At 39.8% G+C, this 24,181-nt stretch overlaps 1 protein-coding gene and 1 pseudogene across 1 annotated transcript in view; one reads left to right on the top strand and one right to left on the bottom strand.

Annotated features, from left to right (window-relative positions):
* Positions 1-24,181, bottom strand: part of TRPC5 (transient receptor potential cation channel subfamily C member 5) — a 255,505-nt gene that overhangs the window by 127,413 nt on the left and 103,911 nt on the right. Inside the window, exon 2 of the mRNA XM_032331227.1 lies at positions 7,058-7,455. Coding sequence (XP_032187118.1) covers positions 7,058-7,435 — 378 coding nt within the window. The 5' untranslated portion in view covers positions 7,436-7,455. The remainder of the gene's footprint in view (positions 1-7,057; positions 7,456-24,181) is intronic.
* Positions 15,040-15,514, top strand: LOC116582327 (annotated as a pseudogene).

A 24,181-nucleotide genomic window follows, 5' to 3' on the forward strand; every position in this document is an offset into this window, starting at 1 on the left:
TTTGTCTGCTATGATATGATGCACTCATTATGACCTTCTCCTCCCAAGAAGTGGTTGATTTATTATCTTGAGTTGATTGGCACAACCCATTTTTTGGGTCTAGAACTTTGATTTTAGAATGAAAATCAGAGAATTAAAGCTGTTCCTCAGATTATGACAAAGATTAAATACTTTCCATTACATTGGGCAATTCAGGTAACAGAGTTCATAATAAGACTGTTTTATATTAATGCTAAGAATATAAGTATCACATATTGAATGTTAGGTACCACAAATTATGCCAAATGTTAAAAAAATAATTCTCATTTAAATCTTGCAGCAATCTGTGACATAGACAGTATCATTATCCCCACTATATAGATAAGGAAACTGATGCTCAATAACTGTAAATAACTTTGTTAAAGTCACTCAGTCTGAACTCTTGCAAGTGGGTTCTTACCACATTTTTGAAAAAAAAATGGTTACATGAGATTATCACCAGAAGGTGATATCAGCAGGGTTTCAAACTAATAGGGGTAGGAATAGTACTAACTACCCTTTCCGAGTATTGGCTATGTGTCAGGCACTGTTCTAAGTAATATATGTGCATTATTCCATTTAATCTCACTTTACCTCTATGAAGTAGACTCCACGGTTGTTCCCATTTACAGATGAAGAAACTAAGGTTTCTAAACTGATATGTTTAACTGATATGTCCAAGGAAACGCATCTAATAAGTGGCTGGCTGCAAAGCTTACTTTCTTTCTACCACTTTAGGTTGTCTATGAATAGCAGGGTAACTTCTGCCATTCTTCCCTTTACTTTCTGCTCTCTTACTGAATGTTTGAGACTTAGAGGTTAGGCTCTTTAGTTCCCCTCTCTGGGCTCTAGTCACCTTTGCCCAGGCCCTCAGTGTTCCCCTCCACACTGTGCAATCTCTCCCTGAGACCATAAGTCAGATAGAAGGGAGTAAATGGAAAGTCTTCTTGCTGATTTTCTACAATCTTAACACAAACACTTATCAGTGTTGTTGAAACTTAATCTCACTAGCTCATCTGTGAAACCAGTTTTAATTTGGAGCCATCTGCCACAGACAAATGAGTAATTATGGCAGAACCCAGAGGGGTGGGCCTTGGGGAGAAGGTTGGCTTAGTCTCTTTCCGCCTGCCTGCACTGACGCAAATGACCAAGAAAGAAAATTTTTTGGGTAAGCTGTTGATGGAGAGGCCAGCAGCTCTACCTCCCTGTTGCTTCAATCCTTAAAGACACCAGTGAACAGGAAGGGATGACTTCAAGGTTATACAGCTTGCTTAACAGCAAAAGGAAGACCATTGTCATCAATGCCAGGCAGAAGGAGGTAATCTGTGAACTGGGCCAGCTTGCTCACCAGTCTCTCTCTCTCTCATTGTACTAGTGCTTCGTTGTGATGTGTGCCACTTGCCAGATGGTCTCTCCACACAATATGACAGGCTAAGTCAAACTGATGGAATGAAGCCAAGAGTAACAGTCCTTGACCTCTGTCTAGCATTTACATTTTTTTCCAAAAGACTTCAATGTATCTTTTTTTCTTTCTTTCTTCCTACCCCAGATTAGGTAGGGACTGGTATCATCAGCTTTGCTTTATATATGAGGAAACTAAGCCATAGGGTGATTCTGTAACTGGACATGTGTAAAAGATCTTGTACCTTGCCCAAGGTCATCCTGTTTGCTGCAAGTTGGTTAGCACCTCAAACTCTGAATTCGAGTCTGTCATTCTGTCTTTGAGATGAGTGGTTTTCCAGCTATGCTTGCTCCTTAGGGGCCAAGGAGGTATAGGATTGTGTGTGTGTGTGAGAACAAGTAGGGCTTTGAGCCCTGATATGCTCATAAACCAGGCCAGCTCTGTGTGGGTCTGTTTGTCTGTTTTACATCTGGGCAGGATTTCCTTTATTTAAAGGCTCTGTTTCTGAAAATGTTTGAAAACCACTTACCTGACTTGTATTCCTCATAGAGAGTATAGTGGATTGAAAGGTATCCCGTCAAAAGATACTGTCAAGCCTTAACCCACAGTACCTGTGAATGTGACCTTATTTAGAAAAAGGGTCTGCAGATGTCATGTTAAAATGAGGTCATCCTGCATTAGGGTGGGCCCTAAATCAATGGCTGATATTTTATAAGAGAAAAGAGATGGAGATCAAGACCGAAAGACACAGGGAAAAGACACAGAGGAGAACTGTGTGTAATGATGGAGGCAGAAATTGATGCAGTTATAAGCCAAGGCATGGAACAGATTCTCTCCTACGGCCTCCAGAAGGAGCCAGCCCTGTTTGTACCTTCATTTCAGACTTCTGACCTTCTGAATGAGGAGAGAATGCATTTCTTCTATTTTAAGCCTCCCAGTTTGTGGAAATTTATTATGGTAGTCCTAGGAAACAAATACAGAGAGGGTCATAGGCCTCTTACCTAGAAATGGGCGAGGGTGGGCCTATTAAAATGTTGGTCCCAGGCTCAAACCCCAAGATTCTGATTTTGTAGGGGGTCAGGCATCTGTATTTTGACAAATTCTCTGTATGCACAGTGATTAATCTTTGAGCTGGTTTTGACCAGACGCAAGTATAAGACTGCTCTGGATTGTAGTTGCTTTGGCTCCTCAGGCTGCTGATGTTCCTCTAGTGGTTCCTGGACTCAGTGGGCCAAAGGGAAAGGGCTTTATATACAAGAAATAGGGGAGTGTTAAATGTTCTGTGATACAAAGCTCTTGAATTCTGTGAGTTATTTAAGAATGTTTATCCCAAGGAATCACAAAATCTGCCACTGAGGAAATAGGCTGTAGTGGTCAGGGAGTGGATGCTGCCAAGGGGGTCAGATTTCCAGAGCAGCAAGACCTCAGAACAACACACACACAAGAAGACAAAAGACTAACACCAAACACACACACACACACACACGAGTCTTGTACTTGTCTGGTGCAGGAAATTCTGAAAAAGCACCGCCATTTTTACTTTGAGTTTTGGTTCCTATTAAAAATGCAGATTTCCAAGGGAGTGTTGATCCTCAAAGCCAGTGTCAGCCATTTACCCCTGGCATCTGATCTTTATCTGAGAGGACATTTGATAGGCTAGAAGACAGGGAAGAGCACGGTGGGCTGAGCAGAGGGTTTCTTGCTGCTAGCCTGAGACCAACCTCTTTGCCCAATAAAGCCAAAAAGGACACTCGTTTATATACCCAATACAGATGGAGGTCAGCTGTGCCCATCCCTTGGCGAGATGGAGGACCCAGGAAAAAGGCCAGGTGTTTGGAATCTGTGTGTGGGAGGTGTGCCTTTCTGAGAGTAGGCTACCCAGCTGGACCCATGGACATTCAGGAGGCCTACGTTTGCTCACATTCCTGATTGCTTCCAGGTAAACAAATCCTGTTTCTATATCCCAGAAAGGCAGAACTCCAGCACCGTGGCAGCCTGTTGTTATAGTTACTGACATATGACTTATTGTAGCGATTGTCAGAGCAATGGGAGAAAATAAAATTTAGCAGAGGCTGGTGGTGGGGGTTGGGGGAGAGAGGAGAGTGGGAGGAGAAAGCTTTCAGAAAAGACTTGGGGATGGCCTGATGGCTTTGCGCGTTTGTACATATGGTGTGATACTGGAGTATGGACAAAGGAGGTCTTACATTGACAGCATGTCTGAAAGAATCTTGGGAATAGACAGACTGTCCCAAACAGTTTCACCCCTGTTCCATATGCCTGACATTTCACCATTAGTGGTTCATTCCTGTGAGTTAAGCACTGCTTTTCTTGAAGGAGGTCATGCCTTAGATTGTACTTTAGAGTAAGTTTACTGGTGCCTTTCTTCTTCAGAGTTTGCCAGAGGACGGGAAAGATTGGGGACAAGGGGGCCATCAAATAAGGACATAGCCTACTTTCAAAACTCAGATAGGGTTAGTATTGCTAGCCTCCTCTTTGGAAACTCCCCTGTGCTCTCCTATCTTTCACCACAGTTATGAGGATAAATGGGATTGAATATGAAAGTCCAGGATGTCTTGTTCAATCAGCTAGCCATATACTTTTCTGAGGGATAAATGTAATTCCTTCTTATCTATCAGCAAATATTTATATATCACCCATTATGTACTAGGAACTGGGTTAGGTACTATTGGGGGAAACATGGAAATGGTTAGGCATTAGACTATGTCTGACATTTAAGAAACAATCTAGGGTAGTTGGGTAGCTCAGTTGATTAAGCATCTGCCTTTGGCTCAGGGCATGATCCTAGGGTCCTGAGATGGGAGTCCCACATCGGGCTTCTTGCTCGGCAGGGAGAGTGCTTCTCCCTTTCCCTCTGCCCCTTCCCCTGCTTGTGCTCTCTCTCTGACAAATAAATAAAATATTTAAAAAAAAAAAGAAAAAGAAACAATCTAGTTACAGAGATAAGACATTTAGGCAAGGCTGGCCAGTAATACATAGTAGCATGCAATTGATGTCAACTGCTGGCCAATAATACATGGTAGCACATAATTGGTGTCAATGGAAGGTTAGAGCTAATGGCTACATGATCTCAGAGGTGAGCAAGGTCATCATACAGCAGGGTATCTGGGTAAGCCTTAGTTCAGAGTAACACAGTAAATCACCCAGGACCTTCCAGGGCTATGGGAAAATAGGGCACAGAACAAATCAGTTTTGATGGGAATTGGTACACAGACTGAGTAGGGAACTTGTTTATACCTATCTGTTTTGCTATTCATCCAAATTCTCGCCTGTCCTTTCCAGAGAGCTCTCCATCCTTCACTGATCAACCCTAGTCTTAGAACTCCTGTGTTGGAAATCCCAAGACTTCGATTGCTTTGAAAGCAGTATAATCAAGTGATTAATTGGGTAGGTTTAGGAGTTCAGTTGCCTGGGTTCAAATCCTGGCTCTGACACTGTGATCTTGGACAACTGATTCAACTATTACTCGATTTTTCAGAGGGGTAGTCATAGTAGTGTCTACTTAAAAGAGTTGCTGAGGGGATTAAATGAACTCAGTGGTGTAACATTCTCAGCACAGTGCTGACTGCAAATGAACTGTTATGAACTACTTGTTCTTAAGATAAGTATTTATTGAGTCCGTGTGATATTACAGGCACTTTCCTAGTGTGGGGATACAGCTGCACTGTATTAAGTGCTGATGGCAAATGGGACATTCAGGACCTTTACTCAAAGAACTTTTAATCTACTGTCTGTTTTTCTGCTCTCTCCATTCCAATGCTTAGTCTATGAGTTATCACTTAGCTTACTTCTGTTCCTTTCAGTTTAACTGGGCAGGCAAGTAGTAAAGCTATGAATTCCCTTAAAACAAGTTTTGGTTGTATCTTATAAGGTTTGATGTCAAGTGCTTTCCTTAATGGAGTACTTTGCAATTTGGAGTTTTATTTGTACTATTTTGCTCTTTAGTGTATTATGGTATTCCAGAGTTGATGACTCTGTATTTTCTTTGTCCATACTATGCTCCAAAGAAAGGCAGCGAAGAAACCTGTCTGACTTGGGAGGTTTAGGAGAAACCTGTGGGAGACAGGACTGGAAAAGACCATTGCTGAAGGGTACAGAGTGTTAGACTTCATGTGTTGGTTTCTCTTGTAATGAGACCTTGTAATTACTGAAAGCATTGACAGCAATGACAGGATTGTTGTGCTGGGGAGAATAAATTAGCATTGTTTCTCAGGATGGCTTGTGATAAAGGAAGTGTTCTTTAGTCAGGGAATCTAGTTAGAAGATTTTCATGTTAGTCTAGGATAGTGGTTCTTAAACCTGAGTGTGCATCAGAGCCTCCTGGAGGGGCTAGTCAAAGCACAGTGTACTGGACCTCATCCCCAGAGTTTTTGATTCCGTCAATCTGTGGTGGGACCTGAGAATTTGCATTTCTAACAGGTCGCACTGGTGATGCTAACTAATGATGCTGGTCTGGGAACCACACTTTGAGAATCACCTATTTAGGAGAGAGATGATGAGGAGTACAGGCAGAGTGGTAGCAGGAAAGAAAGTATGAAAGAGATTGGGGAGGAAGAAACCATAGGGCTTGGGGATTGGACACAAAGGTCAGGAAAAGGAAGGACTCAAATGTGATTCCAGAGTATTAAGCTTAAGTTCCTTGGAGTGTAGGAGAGTCACAGAGGCAAACCACTAAACACTTAGGAGTGGAATGCAGTTGCATCACAGGTACTGGGAAAATACATGATCCTCTGTATGTGTCTTCATCTATACCGAGGCATTCACATTTAAAGGCCTTTTGCCATTCTCCAGGAGAGAGGCTAGTGAGGACAAATCCCACATCTATATTTGGTCTCTTCCTTTCTAAAATGTAACCTTTGAGTAGAGGAAGAAAATGAAACTAGAGAGCAGAAGGTAGGAAGGGTCAAATGACCTTGGATATTCTGGAATTGGAATGTACACTTTTGGGTTGCTAAGTATTTTTAAAAGATTTTATTTATTTGAGAGAGAGAGAGAGAAGAAATGAGTGGGGAGAGGGACAGAGAGAGAGGGAGATACAGGCTCCCTACTGAGCAGGGAGCCCAATGTGGGGCTTGATCCCAGGACCCTGGGATCATGACCAGAGCTGAAGGCAGAGGCTTAACTGACCAAGCCACCCAGGCAGCCTTAGGTTGCTAAGTATTGAATGTAAATGGGCGAATGCTCACAAGGAAAAGGCAAATGAGTAAAACCGTGTGGTAGCTCTAGGTAGAAAAAACAGGGTAGCTCTAGGATACCACCTGAGATCACTGATGCTATTTCTAAGAGCAAAGGGTTGTCAAGATAGGGTTTCTTTTTAAAAAAATTTGTTTATTTATTTGACAGAGACAGAGATCACAAGTAGGCAGAGAGGCAGGCAGAGAGAGAGAGGAAGAAGCAGGCTCCCTGCGAAGCAGAGAGCCCGATGTGGGGTTCGATCCCAGGACCCTGGGATCATGACCTGAGTTGAAGGCAGAGGCTTTAACCCACTGAGCCACCCAGGTGCCCCCAAGATAGGGTTCCTTAACTCCAACCTATCTAACCTTCCTTAGTTTTCAGGCTTCTGATCCTGGGGCCTTATTGTTCCTAGCTGTTTCCCCAGACCATAGGGATTTCTCTTACCTGCTTCTCTCCACTTGGCCGCCGGTAGCTGAGCAGAAGCTCCACAGCGCCCACCACTTCCTTGCGGATGGCGTAGAGCAATGCATCACCTACATATACGCTGTGGTTCAGTAGAAGCTCCATAATTTCCAAATTCTCATTCTCAATGGCAATAAGCAGGGCACTCCGGCCCAGAGGATCCATGCAGTTGATGTTGACATTGTAGTAAATCTCAGCCTCCTGTAGGGCCTGCTTCACTGTGGCATAGTCCCCCTTCTCTACAGCATTGAGGAAAGCCTTCTCTTCTGCAGAGAGCTCGGTCTCAGCCCTCACAATCTGCAGGGGGATACGATCTCTGTATGGCGAATAGTTGACTTTTTTGTAGTATAGTTGGGCCATGGTTCATAGCATTTAGCAACCTGAGTGGGAGAGAGAGAAACCAAAGATAGTCTTAGATGCCTGAAGTTCTCAAGTGTCCAGTTTATGGGGGAAGTCTGGCTAAGGGGTTGGAAAATCAACCGTCTTCATACCACAATCTTTCTCTACTTGCAAAAGGGTATAGCAGAAAAAGCCCAGGCTTTTGGGTGAGAAAGAACTGGGTTCAAATCCTTACTTTATCAGCTTTGTGATCTTGGATAAGTTATTCAATCCCACTGCATTTTGATTTATTATTATTAAGGTTATCAATATTAATAACATCAATAGCAGTTATCACTTAGTACTTACTGTGTACCAGGCCCTGTGCTAAAGGTTAATTCCTTCTTCATAAAGCTCTTGTGAGAGTCAGATGAGAAAATATATTATCAAAGCAACTGGCACAGTGTAAACCTCCTAAAACATGGCACAAATTAATTCCTTCTTTCCCTTCTGCTGCCTAAAGATACTCATGATAATACTTCTGATTTATGATTCAAAGTTGGAGTTACCTTTGGCCAATTTCCTTCAGGTCCTGGGCCCATGAGCCTGCGCTAATTTTCAGGGTTACATTTGAAGCTGTCCCAGGTGTAGATTCTGGATTGAAATCTGGTTTTCATGCTAACTGAAACCCAGCAGTGAGCTGCTGCTCACTGGGGAACAGTTCTTGGCTCCAATAGGCCAAAGTCAAATATCCCCTCCGCCTATTCATGATTTTTTCCTCTACTACTTGAAACCAAGAAGCTAATGGATCTGATAATCTGTTTGATTCAGTTCTGAGAAGTGAATGGTCTATTTTATAAGCCCCACATCTAAAATCAGATTTTAATGGAATTTATTTTAAAGTAAAACCTATTATTGAATTCCTACAATGTGTTTAACTTTCTCTGGGAAACCAAGAAGTAAAAGACAGTCTTTGCCTTCAATTGTATAGAATGAATAATAGTATAGAGTTCTTGCCTCATAGTTTACAGATCAAATTCATGCATGATCCTTACTGACTCCTTATACTAGCCCTGTGAGATAGGAATGGTTATCCTCCCCAGGGGAGAAGATGAGGCTCAGATCCATAAGGTGATTGGTTCTCCTTTCCCTCTCATCCCTGGGACCTCTAAGATCCTCTGGAGGCTGAGTTGGGCTGGACTGATTTAAGTGTCTCATTACCAAACTGTTTTCCCAGCAAAACGAAATGGAAATGTGATAAAGGGCCACTTGTCTCATCTCTTGGATGGAAGAGATGATGAAGACATGAAGCTTCCACAAAAATTTGCCTCACTTTTCCAGGTAATGACATCCCCGCTTTGGCAAAGGAAGAAGCATATATTATACCAAGTGACATTTGCAATTCATGTGCTTGTGATCTTCTGGGAAGTTGGTATTTGAAGGTGAGTGTCACCTCTTGTTCTGAACAGGCCCAAATGACAAATTTTTCTCTGCATCTAAGTCTCAGGAGAACAGGGTACTGCTTGGCTATATCAAGAAGCACTGATATTTCCTGTGCTACTTTCAAGTAACTCAGCAGTGACTAAAGGGAAGTGGCACTTAGAGTAAGCATTTGTCACTAAACAGCAAATGACTTAAATAATACTAACTGTAGACTGCCTCCCTGTCTCCACTTCTACATTATAAACGAACAGGGAGGAGGAAGAAGAGATAGTGTGATCTCCTGAAGAGAGAATCAACAATCCGATTCAATTTATATTTATTTAGTTAATCAATCTGAGCACACTGGAAGCCTGCAGTGTGCCTCACACTACACTAGTCACTTTGGGAGGGTATGAAAGAATAGGTCCATGCGTTCATCATCTCATGCCTAAACCATTCCACCACCTTATGGTTGGTCATCCAGACCATTCTCTTCCCTCTTTGTGGTCTCCCGCAACTTATCACCACCCCCAACTTATCTCACGAAACACACATCTGATTCCATTTTACTCCTCCTTGATTAGTTTCTTGCGGCTCTTGTGATGAAATCAACTTTCCTTTTTGAGGTCTCCTAGGTCTGGGTTTGTATTTACCGTTCCAAATTCTCACCCTCATCTGCTATTCTTTAGCCTCATGAAACTTCTTTTGATTCTCCCAATGTGCCAAACTTTTTTGGCACCTCAACTGCTTTGATTACCTCCTGGAATGCTCTTCTCCAGCTGTCTTCATCTCTTATGCCTCAACAAAATGTCACCTCCTCAGAGAAGCTCTCACTAGTCACCTTGTCTAAAGTAGTTCCTTCATACTCTTTTCTCCATTGTATTCTTTTCCTTCTTAATGCTTATCACAATTAGTAGTTACATTTTTGTCTTACTGGATAATCATCTCTTTTGTCCAATTTGGTTTAAAGCTCAAGTTCAGAGATTGCATCTGTCCTGTTTTTATAACACCTGTACCTAGCCAAGTTCTTGGCATGCCTGGATGCCTGATATATAGTTGAAGAATGAATGAGTAAAGCTTCCATGGTTTTCTCTCCATCCCACCCTAAGTTCTACCCATACTAAGTGGTGCTCTCTAAGTTGCCTTTTTATGACTATGTTTTTATACATAGCCTCATCCCACACTCTCCTCCTAACAAATTCCTTCTCGGCTTCACCACCTTGCTCATAGTGTTACTTCTCTGTGACCTTTTCCCCCAACACCTTCATAAAGTTAGCCAATCTCCCTCTGAGTTCTCCACTGGTACTTGGATGACATTTCTCCAATGTCATCTGTGTGCTGTCTTTCTGCCGCTAGGGTAGGAGTACCTTGATTCCTGCCTTCTGAGGAGTCACACAGGATTTGGAACATGATGGGTGCTCGACAAACTAAAGTTTGACAAATACAAACTAGCTGAGGAGGGTTGGCTTGCTCACAGAATTAAGTATTAAATTGTGTGGCATTGATCTGATGCTTTGGAATTTCAGAAAGGGCTTGGTGAGGGCTGGAGATCTCAGAGAAGGTTTCATGGAGGAGGTAGTTCTTAAGCTAGCCTTTGGAAGGTGAATTAAATATGAAAATGTGAGGGTATTCCAGGCACCATAGAGCATAAGAACAACAGTGGTTAGATTGACCGTGGCTTAGTGGGGGGTGGGGTATAGTTTTCAGGCTACAATAAGATAAAAGGATTAGAGGCGAGCTAAAATTCCAATGCAAGAGCTCATAACCTCAGTTTTCCCATCAGAAAAATGATCTTAAATACTTGCTGCCCATTTGCCACTTAAGAGGTTACCATGGGAAAAAAGATTAGATGTCTTTTCAGATGGTGTCACAGGTGGTGCTGTGCTAGGCACTGTGCAGCAGGAAGATCGTCTCCATTTCTGTAAGGCAAGGCTGTGTGATAAACTGAAGACAAATGTATTCTAGTGCAAGATGAGAAGGAAGGGAACTAACTAAACCAGTGCCCTATTATATTCCAGGCACTTTGCCAGGAGCTGGTGCAATAATTAGTAGAGTTTTAATACTTAATATGTCCCAGGCACTGTGCCATGGCAGCACTATTACTACTACTGCTTCCTGTGCTAATCGTAGTAATAATGAAGGCGACAAGCAGTACCATTCATTGAACTTTCGCTATGTGCCAGATGTGTGGGTTATAGTAGTGAAGAGAGAAGACAGTAAAATCACGGTAATTTTAGACTTGAAGTAAGTATAATTGGATTATATAAGGTTAATTCAGAGTTTAGATTTACTTTTCATCTCTTGCATTTGAAATTGATCTGGTCTGTTGCATTTCCAGTGAACTGTGCTATGAGAAGCCTCATAGAATCCCCCCTAGAGAAAAATATCTCCTCGAGAGGTTTGCCTGAGAGTGTACTATGAGGGAATCAGTCCTTTGTTTTAAGGCACTACATCTCTAAAACTACCCCTGGAAGGAATTAAAAAATCATGTGACTAATAGCTGTTAACACCTTAAGATGGATTCCTCGAGGAGGAAATTTGCTGTGGCCTTGGGAGCTTGGGAATCTCTCTTACGTATCCATGCCCACCTTGACATTACTCATTGACAATGATGTAAAATGGGTTCCCCGCACTGTCTGTTTACATGTAGGCTTATGTAGACATTGATGACTTGCCTAATGCCTTCCGCTCTTCCATTCCCCACAGCTGGTGCCAGTTGACCCTTACTTACAGCTCTAGTCTCAGCCTTCTACCAGGCTGAGAACAATGCTTTCTTCATATGCTCTTAGTCCTATTCTGCCATTATTCTGGGAACAAATAGGTAATGACAGAGTTTCTGGCATCTCTTGAGGATGTATTATTGAGAAGGTTTCTTCCCGTCACTCTTTACCTTTATACTTGGCAGATTGTACTCATTTGCCATTAACATAAGCCAAGAGATGAGGTTGGCTTTCCCATCCTTATGCACTGGCCTTGAGGTGTTTTCTTAACCGAACAAAACAAAACCAGCCAGCACTTTATGCCATTTCTGCAAGTGAGCCTCACTCCCAATGTAGTCCACCAAGTAAGGAACATTAGGAATGGTCTAACAGGCTGCCTCAGGGGGCTTATTGTGTTCTCTCTTTTCTGTGCTGCTAGCCAGAGGAGAGTGTCTAATGGGATCTGTGACATTTGTAGGCTTAAATGATGCGATTTAAAGAGCTAAATCAATGGGCTGGGCAGAAAGCCAGAGTGCAAATCCCAGCCCAGATAACTGCCCAGCCCTGGACCTTGTCTGTGAGGAGGAAAGCCTTGCTTTCCACCTAACTAAAAAAAATGTGCTTTTAGTGGGATGTGGTATCTGTGCATGGCTTGCACTCTGTGCCATGAGGATTGAGCTTGAATAGTGAAACCCTTGTGACCTCTCACCCTTATCCATGCTTACCTATCCACTTCTGCATCTTTTCAGAACCCTTTAAGTCAAGCAGATTTAATCTGATAAACTTGTACAATCTCAAGTGTAAATGGTGGATAATGAGCAGATTTAATGACTATGTATCAGGCACTGTGATAGAAGCTGATGAAAATGGCTGGGTGGCTTAAAGCTTCACCTCTTCTAGGAAAACAACTACATTTGAAGAAGAACCTTAAATGCCCAATCCAAAAAGTTACTAAAGTGAAATTTTATGTACAAAGGCACAGGAGTAGGCTGGTGAGAGCAAGACTGTGTGTGTGTGTGGGTGTGCATGTATGTGCATTTGGTGGGGTAATGGTTTTGAGAGCATTTTGGCTCCTTCCATAGTACCACTTTGAGAATTGTCTAATTTTAATGTAGTGATACTGATCTTTCCCAGAAAGGACCAGATCTTGAACCTTCTTCAGGGGATCTCAGAGGTCATCTAGAATAATCCCCTGCCCAACGAAAAAGTCTCTTGACAATATCTTTGTTATTATTCAGTTAATGAAAATTTCCACCAATGGGGAACTCACTGCTTTCTTACCTCTGCAGTGAATGCTGACTTTCAGCAAATGCTTTTCTATGATGAGCTGAAATCACCTGCCTACAACTTCTATTCCATTGCCCTAGTTCTTTTCTCTAGAGCAACATGAGCAAAACTCTTTCTTCTGCATGACAACCCTTTAAATGTTCGATTTCAGCTCTCATGTCTTTCTCGACTCTGAGTCTCCCCTTCTCTAGAATTATGATCATTCTAGTGGTCTGATTCCAGTTATAAATTATTTATTCTTAAAGATTTTGTTTATTTATTTGACATAGAGAGAGAGAGCGAGAGCACAAGCAAGGGAGAAGCAGGCTCCCTGCTGAGCAGAGATCCTGATGTGGGGCTCAATCGAGGACCCTGAGATCATGATCTGAGCCAAAGGCAGATGCTTAACCCACTGAGACACCCAGGTGCCCCTCTATATATGATTCAAAATACAAATGCATAGAACAAAAATTATAAATCTATGTTAATGACCACATAGCCTATAAAGATGTAACTTGTGACAATAACAACACAGAGGGGGAAGAAGGGAGCTGCATAGGAACAGAGTTTTTATACTATGGCAACTAAGTAATTAATTGAAACTAGCTGGCTATACATTGAAGATTTTGATTTTGATTTTAATCCCCTGCATAACCACTATAAAAATAATTAAAAACATTTAGAAAAGACCCCCTCTTGGTGTACCTAGCTGGCTCAGTCAGTAGAGCATGAGTCTCTTGATCTTGGGGTCATGAGTTCAAGTCCCATGTTAGGGGTAGAGTTTACTTAAAAAATATATAGAATAGGAAATGAGAAGTGAATCGGAATGATAAGTTACTAAAAAAACAAACACAAAAGAAGGCTGTAATGAAGAAATTGAGAAATGAGAAATACATAAGACGTATAAAAAATAAATAGCAAAATGGCAGAAATAAGTCTAGTAACTAAAGTTTGAAGGATTTGGGTGAGGGCAATACTACATAATGTTATTCCATTTAGATATATTGGTGTTTGAGGGGTTTTTTGGGGGGGGTACTGGAGGGGAATCGGGAAGTAAAGATCCAGTCAGCATGTGTAGCACAGCACTGAGATCTAGTGATACAGAGTTGGGAGTCATCAGCATATTGATCAAAGGTTCTCAAATCTGACTGCACATTAGAATCGCCTGAGGACCTTTTAAAAAATATCCGTGATTGGGTCATAATACCCCCCACCACACACTGCTGTTAAGAATAGTACTCCAGTTGAATATAATACACAGCCAAGTTTAAGTACCATCATTATAAGGTTACTGGAGCTGTTGGTCATGGATATGATCCTCAGTGAGAATGCAAAGAGATCAGGGAAACTGGAGAAGAAATTTCTCTTCAGAATACAGAAAGGTCTAGATCTTCACTGTCCATTATAGTAGCTGCTAGCCACATGTAGCTATGCAAATTTAAATGAATTAAAATGGGATGAAATAAAAAATTCAGTTCTGCATTATACCACATTTCAATACTTAATAACCACAGGTGACCCATGACTACCATAGTGAACAGCATAAACAGAACATTTTCATCATTATCAGAAGTCTGACTGGACAGTGCTAGATGACCTAGATGTCTCTTCTACCTCAACAATGTCTATGATACAGAGGACTTTTTCAAATGCAGAGTAGAAATATATAGTATCTGTGCTGAAGTGTGGGTACTTTCATTTCCATAATGCATTTGCATGGCTATGGACGTGTGGTGTTTTTATTTCTGTAAGGTCCTCAAGTTTTTATTCCTTTCTCTTTGATGTCCAGGGGAGTTATGTAGAACTGTTGGCAGCTGGATTAAATCTATGCTTTTCATTTCATCAGAGGGAAGGCATGAACAGAAAGTATATATTTGCCTCCCTCAAGTCACTCATCTGAATCGGGAAGTTTAAAATCAGTTGCTCAGCACTCATTATCACTTTGTCTGCATGATGTTCCTCAAAGTAGTCAAGGGAAAGGCAGAACAGGATGATACTGATTACTGTAAATAATAGGCAGTGTAATTGGTTAAAAGTCTTGTTTTGATTGTTAGTCTTGGGATTGGCTTTCATCCCAGATTCCACAGGCCATGAGAAATGAGTGTCTCTTTTCTGTTACCCAATCACATTGGAATCTAAAGTGACAGTGTTCACATAGGAGCTTATTGGCCAAATGATCTTAAAAGGGGCAGAAGGACTTCTTTAAAAGTTTATTTATCACTTTCAGCAGGAATTGCCATCTTCCAGTGATTCACCAAAATGACCAACACAAAGGGAAAGAGAAGAAGTATCTGTTACATATTCTCTAGGCTTTTTAGAAAACATGGAGTTGTTCCTTTGGTCACATATATGCAAATCCACAAGAAAGGTGATATTGTGGACACTAAGGGAATGGGCACTGTTCAAAATGGAATGCCCCATAAATATTATCACAGCAAAACTGGAAGAGTCTACAGTATTACCCAGCATGCCATTGGCATTGCTAAGCAAACAAGGTGAGATTCTTGCCAAGAGAATTAATGTATGTATTGAGCAAATTAAGCACTCAAAGGGCTGAGATAGCTTTCTGAAGCATGTGAAGGAAAATGATCAGAAAAAGAAGGAAGTCAAACAGAAAATTACTTGGGTTCAACTGAAGCACCAGCCTGCTCCACCTAGAGAAGCAAACTTCTTGAGAACCAATGGAAAGGAGCCTGAGCTGCTAGAACTCATTCTCTATGAATTCATGCCATGATAAGTATAAAAAAAGAAAAATAAAAGACCTCAAGATTGTAATAAATAAATAAATAAATGTTTATTTATGCTAATGTTTAGGAATATAAGTTAGGGGTACACAGGAAAAAGCAAAAAGATCAGTGCCTCGAGCATAGCTGGTATTAACTAAAATTAAAATTAATTAAAACATCAATACTGGCTGGAGTTTTTGGGAGGTGGTTAGGAAAAGTATGTGGAAGAGGTAAACCTGAGCTGGATCTGAAAAGGCTGTGTGGGATTTAGATAGGGAGATGTGGGAGTTGGGAAACCACCTCTCTTATATGTGGGAAGGGGATAAAGTCAAAGGTTCAAATTAGCACTGTCTTGGGTATTGCAGTGTTTGAAAAGAGAGGGAAGCATGTAGGGGTAGCTAAGCTGGGTCCATTAGTTGGAAGATACTGAGCATTTGGTTGAGAAAATAGTTCTTGATCTTATAGGCATTGGGGAGTCACTCTAGGTTCTTAAACAGGACATGATCAAGAAAGCTGTATAAGATGACTCCTATGGCTGTGCCAGTGGTAAATCAGAGTAGGAGAGAATAGGATTTTTTCCATAAGATAATGGAATCCTATCTCCAATGCTGGCTGTCAGAATGGAGAAGGGAAGACTGTTAAGAGTTATTTCAAAGAAAGAGAAAAGCAGGGCTTGGTAATGGATATAATATAGGGGATGAGGTATAGAGAGAACCTCAAGATGATATTCAAGTTCAAGACTGAGTGACTATAGGACTGGTAGTGCCACTATCCACATGATTGAGAAAGGCTCTTTGCTAGGCTGGTTACTGGGGCCCTGATACTTTCAGAGGAAACTGAATTTATGTCAGACTCCATTTCTTCATAACCTCCATTTTACTTCAAAGATGCTTATTTTGCCTTCTTCTTGGTCTTCATCTGGCAGTGGCTCTTAGCATTTTAACTTTGTTTCTCTGGCCCAGAGAGTTCTGCCAAGTAATAATCATAAATGCTTAGATGCACTCAAGAAGTTCTGCTGAGTATTCCCTTCTAATGCAATCTCCTTCAGTGTGACTGTTTTGTAACCTTCTCATTTTGCATATTGGGATCTTTAAAACCAGGTCACCCTTGTTGTTACTGAGAGAGTTTTACTTTTGTGAAAGGATACATTTTCTGCAAAGTTGGATAGATCTCCACCTCCTTTCCTGACCCCAAATTTAAGATTAGGACTTGAATTGTTACAATAGTACGGTTTCAAAACAAGAGTTAAAAATTTCTCAGGGGACTTCCCTGTAAATAATGGTACATACCTATATGTGTGAAATGGTGCAGTTTAAAGTATAGTGCCCAGAGAATTAGGAGACCTGGATTCTAGTCTCAGCTCTTCTGCTAGTTGACGTATGAACTTGAACAAGTCACATTTATCTCTTCTTTGTTTCTGTTTCTTTTCCAGTGAAATGAGAAAGATAAAAAAAGATGACTGCTAAGGTCAATGCCAGCCCTAAAATCATCTATGTTGCACAGCTTTAGCAACATTTATGATACTTAGAGACCACTGTGTTAGGTACAGCACCAATATGTTCACTCCATAAAGATAGGAAAATAGGATGATTCAGGCTAAAAGACATGAAATTTGAGACTCAGTTACTGGTTTATATTGTTTTTATAGATGAAATAAACTAAATAATTCAGACTGAATAACCATTCCCTTTGGCTCTGGGGTCAATCCAACAGTATATGCTAGTTCTCCTAAAGTAGAATAGAATAGGACCCAAAGGTAGGTTGCTCTGATTTTCTGAGATCTGTGCCTATAGCTTTTTGAGTGCTGACTCCCAGAAATAGCAGTCATACTTCTCCAAGCCATCTTAAAGAGTCCTAGTAATTTTATCATAGGGGAAACAGCCCAAGATCTTTCCTCTAATAGAGACTCCAAGGAGGGTTTTACTCCACTATGCCCCTTCCAAAAATTATGGCTGTGTTATCCACAACTTAACATTACAGCTTCTGAAATCTGGATAGCAGATCACCTGGAGGTCAGAATGTTCTCTGTGGACACTATAAAATATTGCTATAAATGTATTCCAATTTCTTTAAGTATTTGCATCTACTACCTCAATATGCACTGAGCACCATGTAAACAGAGGGGCATACTAATACATACAAAAGCTCTGTTCAGCAAATTTTTCAGTTCTTAACTCAATTCAACCCTGTCCACCCAGCTACCTATTCTATCTATACCTTGCTCTCTGGATTAAATGCTGATGTAAATTGTATTCTTGGCTTCAAACTTCAGCTCTTTTAAGACTTTTTTGCCATTAGAACTGCCTCAGGTTACAACTGCCTTGTCTTGTATCTCCTGTGTTTCCCCCTTACTATTTTCCTTTGCGAGCAAGTGGCTCTTACAAGTGAGATTGAGACAGTATGTTTCATACTGTCATATGACTACAGGGTATTTTTATTAGCAGTTTAAAGTGAAGACACAGATATGTGACCACAAATGAATAATAGCAAGTCATTGGTGACACCTGGTGTGGTTGTCCTAGGTGTTCTTCTGCTACATGTTCATTGTTTTGCTGTCTGCTTCAGTCACTAAAGGATTTAAGAGGAATCTGGACTGAAAACCTGAAATGGAGAAAATTCTCCCCATGAACTAAAATTATGTTTGCGAATTAAGAAATGACTTCCACAGATTGATTTTGGTGGTGGAATACTTTGATTCAACCTGAAGAGCACCAGTGATTTGTGGACCTGTAATCTGATGAATACCAATTGATCAGAACATTTTGAGTGTTATTTATATAATTAGTCATCCTGTACTACTACCTAATAGTAAGCAGTTCTGTAAGTTGTGTTTACAGCTTACTGTATGATATGGGAATTTTATCAACTCTCAAATTTTCTCAAATACTAGCATCTTACGATATTAGTATTTATTAAATATATTCCTCTTGGCTCTTGTCTCTCCCAGAAGACCTATGTCTCAAGTCAGGAGGCTTTTAAGCTTGCTCTTTAGTTTAATGGTCCCTAATATTTATCAAGGGCTTTATGATTACAATGTTCTTTTATATATACCATCTCATCAAGTTATTTTACATATCTTTGTCTACCTCACCGAGTTGCTATCATTTACTTTTGTTTGTTTGTTTTGTTTTGAAAGATTTTATTTATTTGCCAGAGAGAGATAAAGAACACAAACAAGGGTAGGGGCAGGCAGAGGGAGATGCAGACTCCCCACTAAGAAAGGAACCCAATGTGGGACTCGATCCCAGAATTCTGAGATCATGACCTGAGCTGAAGGCAGATGCTTAACCATCTGAGCTACCCAGGCACCCTATCATTTACTTTTTAAAATGCAGTTGACCCTTGAACAATGCAGGCGTTATGGGTACTGACCATCTGTGCAGTCAAAAATCCATGTGTAACTTTTGACTCCCCCACATCTTAACTACTAATAGCCTACTGTTGACCAGTAGCCTTACCAGTAACATAAACAATTAACACATATTTTGCATGTGTTCTCACAGTAAATTAAGTTTAAGAAAATGCTATGGAACACTACATCAAAAACTAATGTTGTACTGTACAGTGAATAACAAAATAAAAAAGGAAATGCTATGAAAATCATAAAGAAGAGAGAATCTATTTATAGTACTGTACTATATTGAAAAAATCCATATATATGTGGACCTGTACAGTTTAAGCCCATGTTGTTCAAAAGTCTACTGTACATGAATATTTTCAGCATCACAGAAATTAAGAGTTTGCTATACCATCCAGGGACTAGTAGGTGGCAGAGTTAGAATTATAAATCTGTAATACCCAAGTCTAATTCCATGTTCTAGGCTTTCCCATCTGGTCCATTCAGTGTAAAATGGAAAAGTGAGGAATACCCTATGAAACACAGCAATTTAAACAAAAACCTTTGTGTTATTTGACCTCTGCAGTGATCCCAGGACTGCGCGTTGTATTTGAAGATAGTTACCATGTTTCTGCTGAGATACAAAGAAGATTCTGCCCTTACATCCTTTAGCAAGTTGAACTATGCTTATAAATCATTTTAAGTGACAGAAACTTTCCTCACATATCAGGACTAAACTATATGCCCTCCCCATCAATTCAGACATTGAAGCCCTAATGTCCAGTGTGATTGTATTTAGATTAAGGAAGTAATTAAGATTAAATGAAGTCATGAGGGTAGGGCCCTGATAGGATTAGTGCCCTTATAAGAAGAGACAACAGGGAACTCAGTCATTCTTTCCACCATGTCGGGACAGAATACCTGCAGCCAAGAGAGCTCTTGCCAGGAACCAAATCAGCTACCACCTTAATTTTGGACTTCCCAGCTTCCAGAACTTTGAGAAATAAATTTCTGTTGTTTAAGCCACCGAGTCTGTTGTTATTTGTTATGGCAGCCTGAGCAGACTAAGACATCTGCTGTAGGCTTCTTCTTACCTTGGAAAAATTAAAAAGTTTAAGGAAGGTATCACTGGTTGTATCTGGGTGGGTCAGTCAGTCAAGCATTTGACTCTTGGTTTCAGCTCAGGTCTTGATCTCAGGGTTGTGGGATCAAGCCCTGAATCTCGCTCTATGTTCAGCATGGAGTCAGCTTAAGAATCTCTCACCCTCCGTGAATCATGGAACACTACATCAAGAACTAATGATTTAATGTATGGTGACTAACATACCATAATAAAATTTAAAAAATTAACAACAACAAATAAAAGAATCTCGGGGCACCTGGGTGGCTCAGTGGATTGAGCCGCTGCCTTCGGCTCGGGTCGTGGTCGCGGGGTCCTGGGATCGAGCCCCGCGTCGGGCTCTCTGCTCAGCCGGGAGCCTGCTTCCTTCTCTCTCTCTCTGCCTGCCTCTCTGCCTGCTTGTGATCTCTCTCTGTCAAATAAATAAATAAAATCTTAAAAAAAAAAAAAGAATCTCTTTCTCTCTCCTTCTGCCCTTCCTCCCCATGTTCTCTCTCTCAAATAAATCAATCTTTAAAAAAAAAAAAAGGTATCAACAACATTCTAACAGTTGTGTGTGTATATGGGATAGATTGATTATACCTATTTTGTTTTGAGGGGATACATTTAAATGAACAGAATCCACTGATAGTAGGCAGTGAGAAGTTGCCCTGGATTTGGAGTTAGAAGGAACTGAGGGAGCTTTGTTAATGACTTTTTTTTTCACTAGGGGAGGGAGTCAGTAGTATTCTACCCCTTGAATCTCAGTATAGCACACCAGGAATTTATGTTGCCTGCTCAGTGGATTGGCCTACAGCTTTGTATAGGAATTGATAATTTATGATTTGAGGGGCTTGATCTGGCTCTTGACACTCTTCTTACTCTAAGGTATTAAAAATGTTACAGACATTATACATATTTATCATATTATTATACATCATCCATTTGTAATTTTGGTTTATACTTTGAGCAAAACTATTATTTTGAACTTAAGTCAAAATGACAGTTTCATCACAAACCCAGTTTTATATAGCAACTTCTCCTTCCTCATTTTTCTCTGGTTGCACATTATTGTATTTCTTTACTTACATGAACTGTTGAACATTCCTAGATTTTTTTGGTACTTTGACATGGCTGCTGTTGGAAGGGTATTTTATACCTTTGACATTTATGGATGGTCTTGTTGTCTTTTTCTTCTTTCAATTTTTTTCCCAATGTAAGAATGGTCTTGAGAGGATGGGCAAGACAAAATGGTCAGCAGCTTTCCCTATTAGTGGATACAAAGGCCAAGATAGAAGAACACCAGCTATTCTCTCAATATCTAAAAACACAATCCCACATGTGAATACAATAGAGCTGATCTTCTGAAAGACTATGAAAAAGGCAGTTTTTGGACATATTTCTACTTTTCCTTTTTTATTTCCTTTCGATATCTACTGCCTGCACCAAGCATAGAGCCTATACAGGCCAATGAAACAGGACCTTTTTGTCACTTAGCTGTCCAATATCCATAAAGGTGTTAGCTGATTTAAAGGTTGAAAATATTACTGCTCACAGGAAAACACATTGCCATTTAAAAAGGGATTCTTGGAAATAAAAAATACTTTAAGATCCATAAAAATGAATTTTTAATGGAATTTTCATGGTAACTATTTTTGTTGTGGAGAGAAAAAGGTAGCCAAGTGCTTTATGTATTTGTTAGGGTAGCCCAACACCCTTAGTGGGCAGGGAACACACACACATGTTCCTAGGTAGAAGAATTCTGCTGTTCGCATACATATTATAATGATGCTTCCACAGTGATTCTAATATCCTGAGATAGAGGCAGTAGTGTTCTGTAGATGGCTCATACAGCCTCATATCTTGGATTTGGCAAAGGTTTGCTGTCCAGGCATCACCAGCAAATATAGATAAATTAGACCTTGTTAAAGTTGAAAACTTTTGTGCTTCAAAAGATGCTACCAGAAAAGTGAAGTGATAACCTACTGAATGGGAGAAATGTTTGCAAATCATGTGTCTGATAAAGGGTTTGTACCTAGCATATGCAGAACTCTCATAACGCAATAATAAAAAGACAAATAACCCAATTAAAACTATGCAAAGGACCTATATATTTCTCCAAAGAAAATATAAAAATGGTCAATAAGGACATGAATAGATGCTCATCATGAATCACACAAATGTAAATCAAAACAATGAGATACCACTTCATGTCCATCAGAAAGGCTATAATAAAAAAGTCAGATAATAACAAGCATTGATGGCAATGTGGGAAAGTCAGAACCTTCATGCACTGCTGCTGGGAATGTAAAATGGAGCAGCCACTTTGGAACAGTCTGACAGTTTGTCAGATGGTTATAAATAGAGTTACTATATAATCCTGCAATTCCACTTCTAGGTATATATCCAAAAGAAATGGAAGTGTATGTTCACACAAAACTTACACATAAATGTTTATAGCAGCATTATTCATCATATACAAAAGGTGGAAACCACTTACATGTCCATCAACTGATGAGTTAATAAATAAAATATGGTTATATCCATACTATGAAAGATTTGTCCATAAAAAGAATGAAGTCTGATACATACATCAGTGTTGATGAACCTTGGAAACATTATGCTAAGTTAAAGAACTCAAAGAGGCCACATAATATATGATTCATTTTTATGAAATGTTCAGAATAAGCAAATCTATAGAGCCAGAAAATACATAAGTCATTGCTGAGAGATGGGGGACTTGGTTCTAGGGTTTGTGGTTGCTTTCTACTATAGTGATGGCTGTGCATATCTGTGAATATACTATACTAAAAAAACAGTGAATTACATATTTTAAGTCATTATTTAGACACAAACCATATATGAATTATCTATCAATAAAATTATTTTAAGATATAAATTAGAGACAATGAAGATACAAAAAATCCAAATTGAATTTCTAGAGATAAGAAGTATAGTATCTGAGGTAAATAGTACACTGAATGGGATTAATGGTGAAGAAGAAGAGATTAGATGATGAAGAAGAAAACACAAGTTAACTTTAATACACAGCAATAAAACTATCCAAAATGAGGCACAGAAACACAAAAGAAAACAAAACAGAGTATTAGTGAGCTATGGAACAATTTCATCATATGTGTAACTGGAGTTCCCATGGGAGAAGAGAGAGGAGATGGCCAATAAGGGATTTGAAAAATAATAACTAAGATACTTTTCAAATTTGATGAAATATATACCTATACATCCAAGAACCTCAAGTATAAGAAACATAAAGGGAACTATGCCAAGAGACATCTTAATCAAATTGCTCAAAATTATTGATGAAAGAAAAAATCTTAAAAGTTATCAGAGGACAAAAAACACCTTGTATTCAGAGGAACAAAGATAAGATTGACAGCAAATTCATCTTCAGAAACAATATGAGCTAGAGGGAAGTGGGGAAACATCTTCAAAGTAGTGAAAGAAAAAAGACAAATCTTTCACCTGTAAAAAAAATCTTAAGAAAGAAAAATGAAATAAAGAGTTTTTCAGACTGCAAAATTTGAAATAAGTCATTACCAGCAGACCCACACCATGAGAAATATTAAAGGAAGACCTTCAGGCAAAAGGAAAATAATGTAAGAAAGAAAAATGGATCTATACAAAGAATGATGAGCACTAAAATTGGAAGCTGCATGGGTAAATATACAAGATATTTTTTCTTATTTAAGTCTCCTTGAATGTAATGGACTATTTTATCAATGATTTTAACTGTGTATTGTGGAGTTTATAACAAAAAGTAAAACCTTTGACAGCAATAGCACCAATGCTGGGATGGAAAAAAATGGGAATATACCATTTCAAGTTTCCTATGTGGCAGGATTTCTACTTCTAAGGCAGATACTTTTCTCCTATGCATCTTAGGAATAAAAAAACAACCCACTTCAAGACACACTGGAAATTCCTTTGCCATTTTGCTTCTAGTCAGAGAATAAGAACTTGCTAATCTTTGTGTCAAAAAGGTGCTATCTGCCTGTCAGTCAGATGGTGATGAAAACTACTTTGTTTTCCCTAGTTCTGTTGATTGAAACATTTTACATAGCACTACAGTTTCATGGGATGGTAGCTGATACTATGTCATTTTCTACCCTCTCTTGTTCTTCATCCTGATGCAAAATTTCCCTTATACCTGAAATGACAAGTAGCTTGGAAACATGAGGTTGTCACTTACTCTTGAACTTAAAGTTTCTAGGCTGGTAT

The sequence above is a fragment of the Mustela erminea genome, chromosome X (genome assembly GCF_009829155.1).
Source record: "Mustela erminea isolate mMusErm1 chromosome X, mMusErm1.Pri, whole genome shotgun sequence".
NCBI classification, from domain to species: Eukaryota; Metazoa; Chordata; class Mammalia; order Carnivora; family Mustelidae; genus Mustela; species Mustela erminea.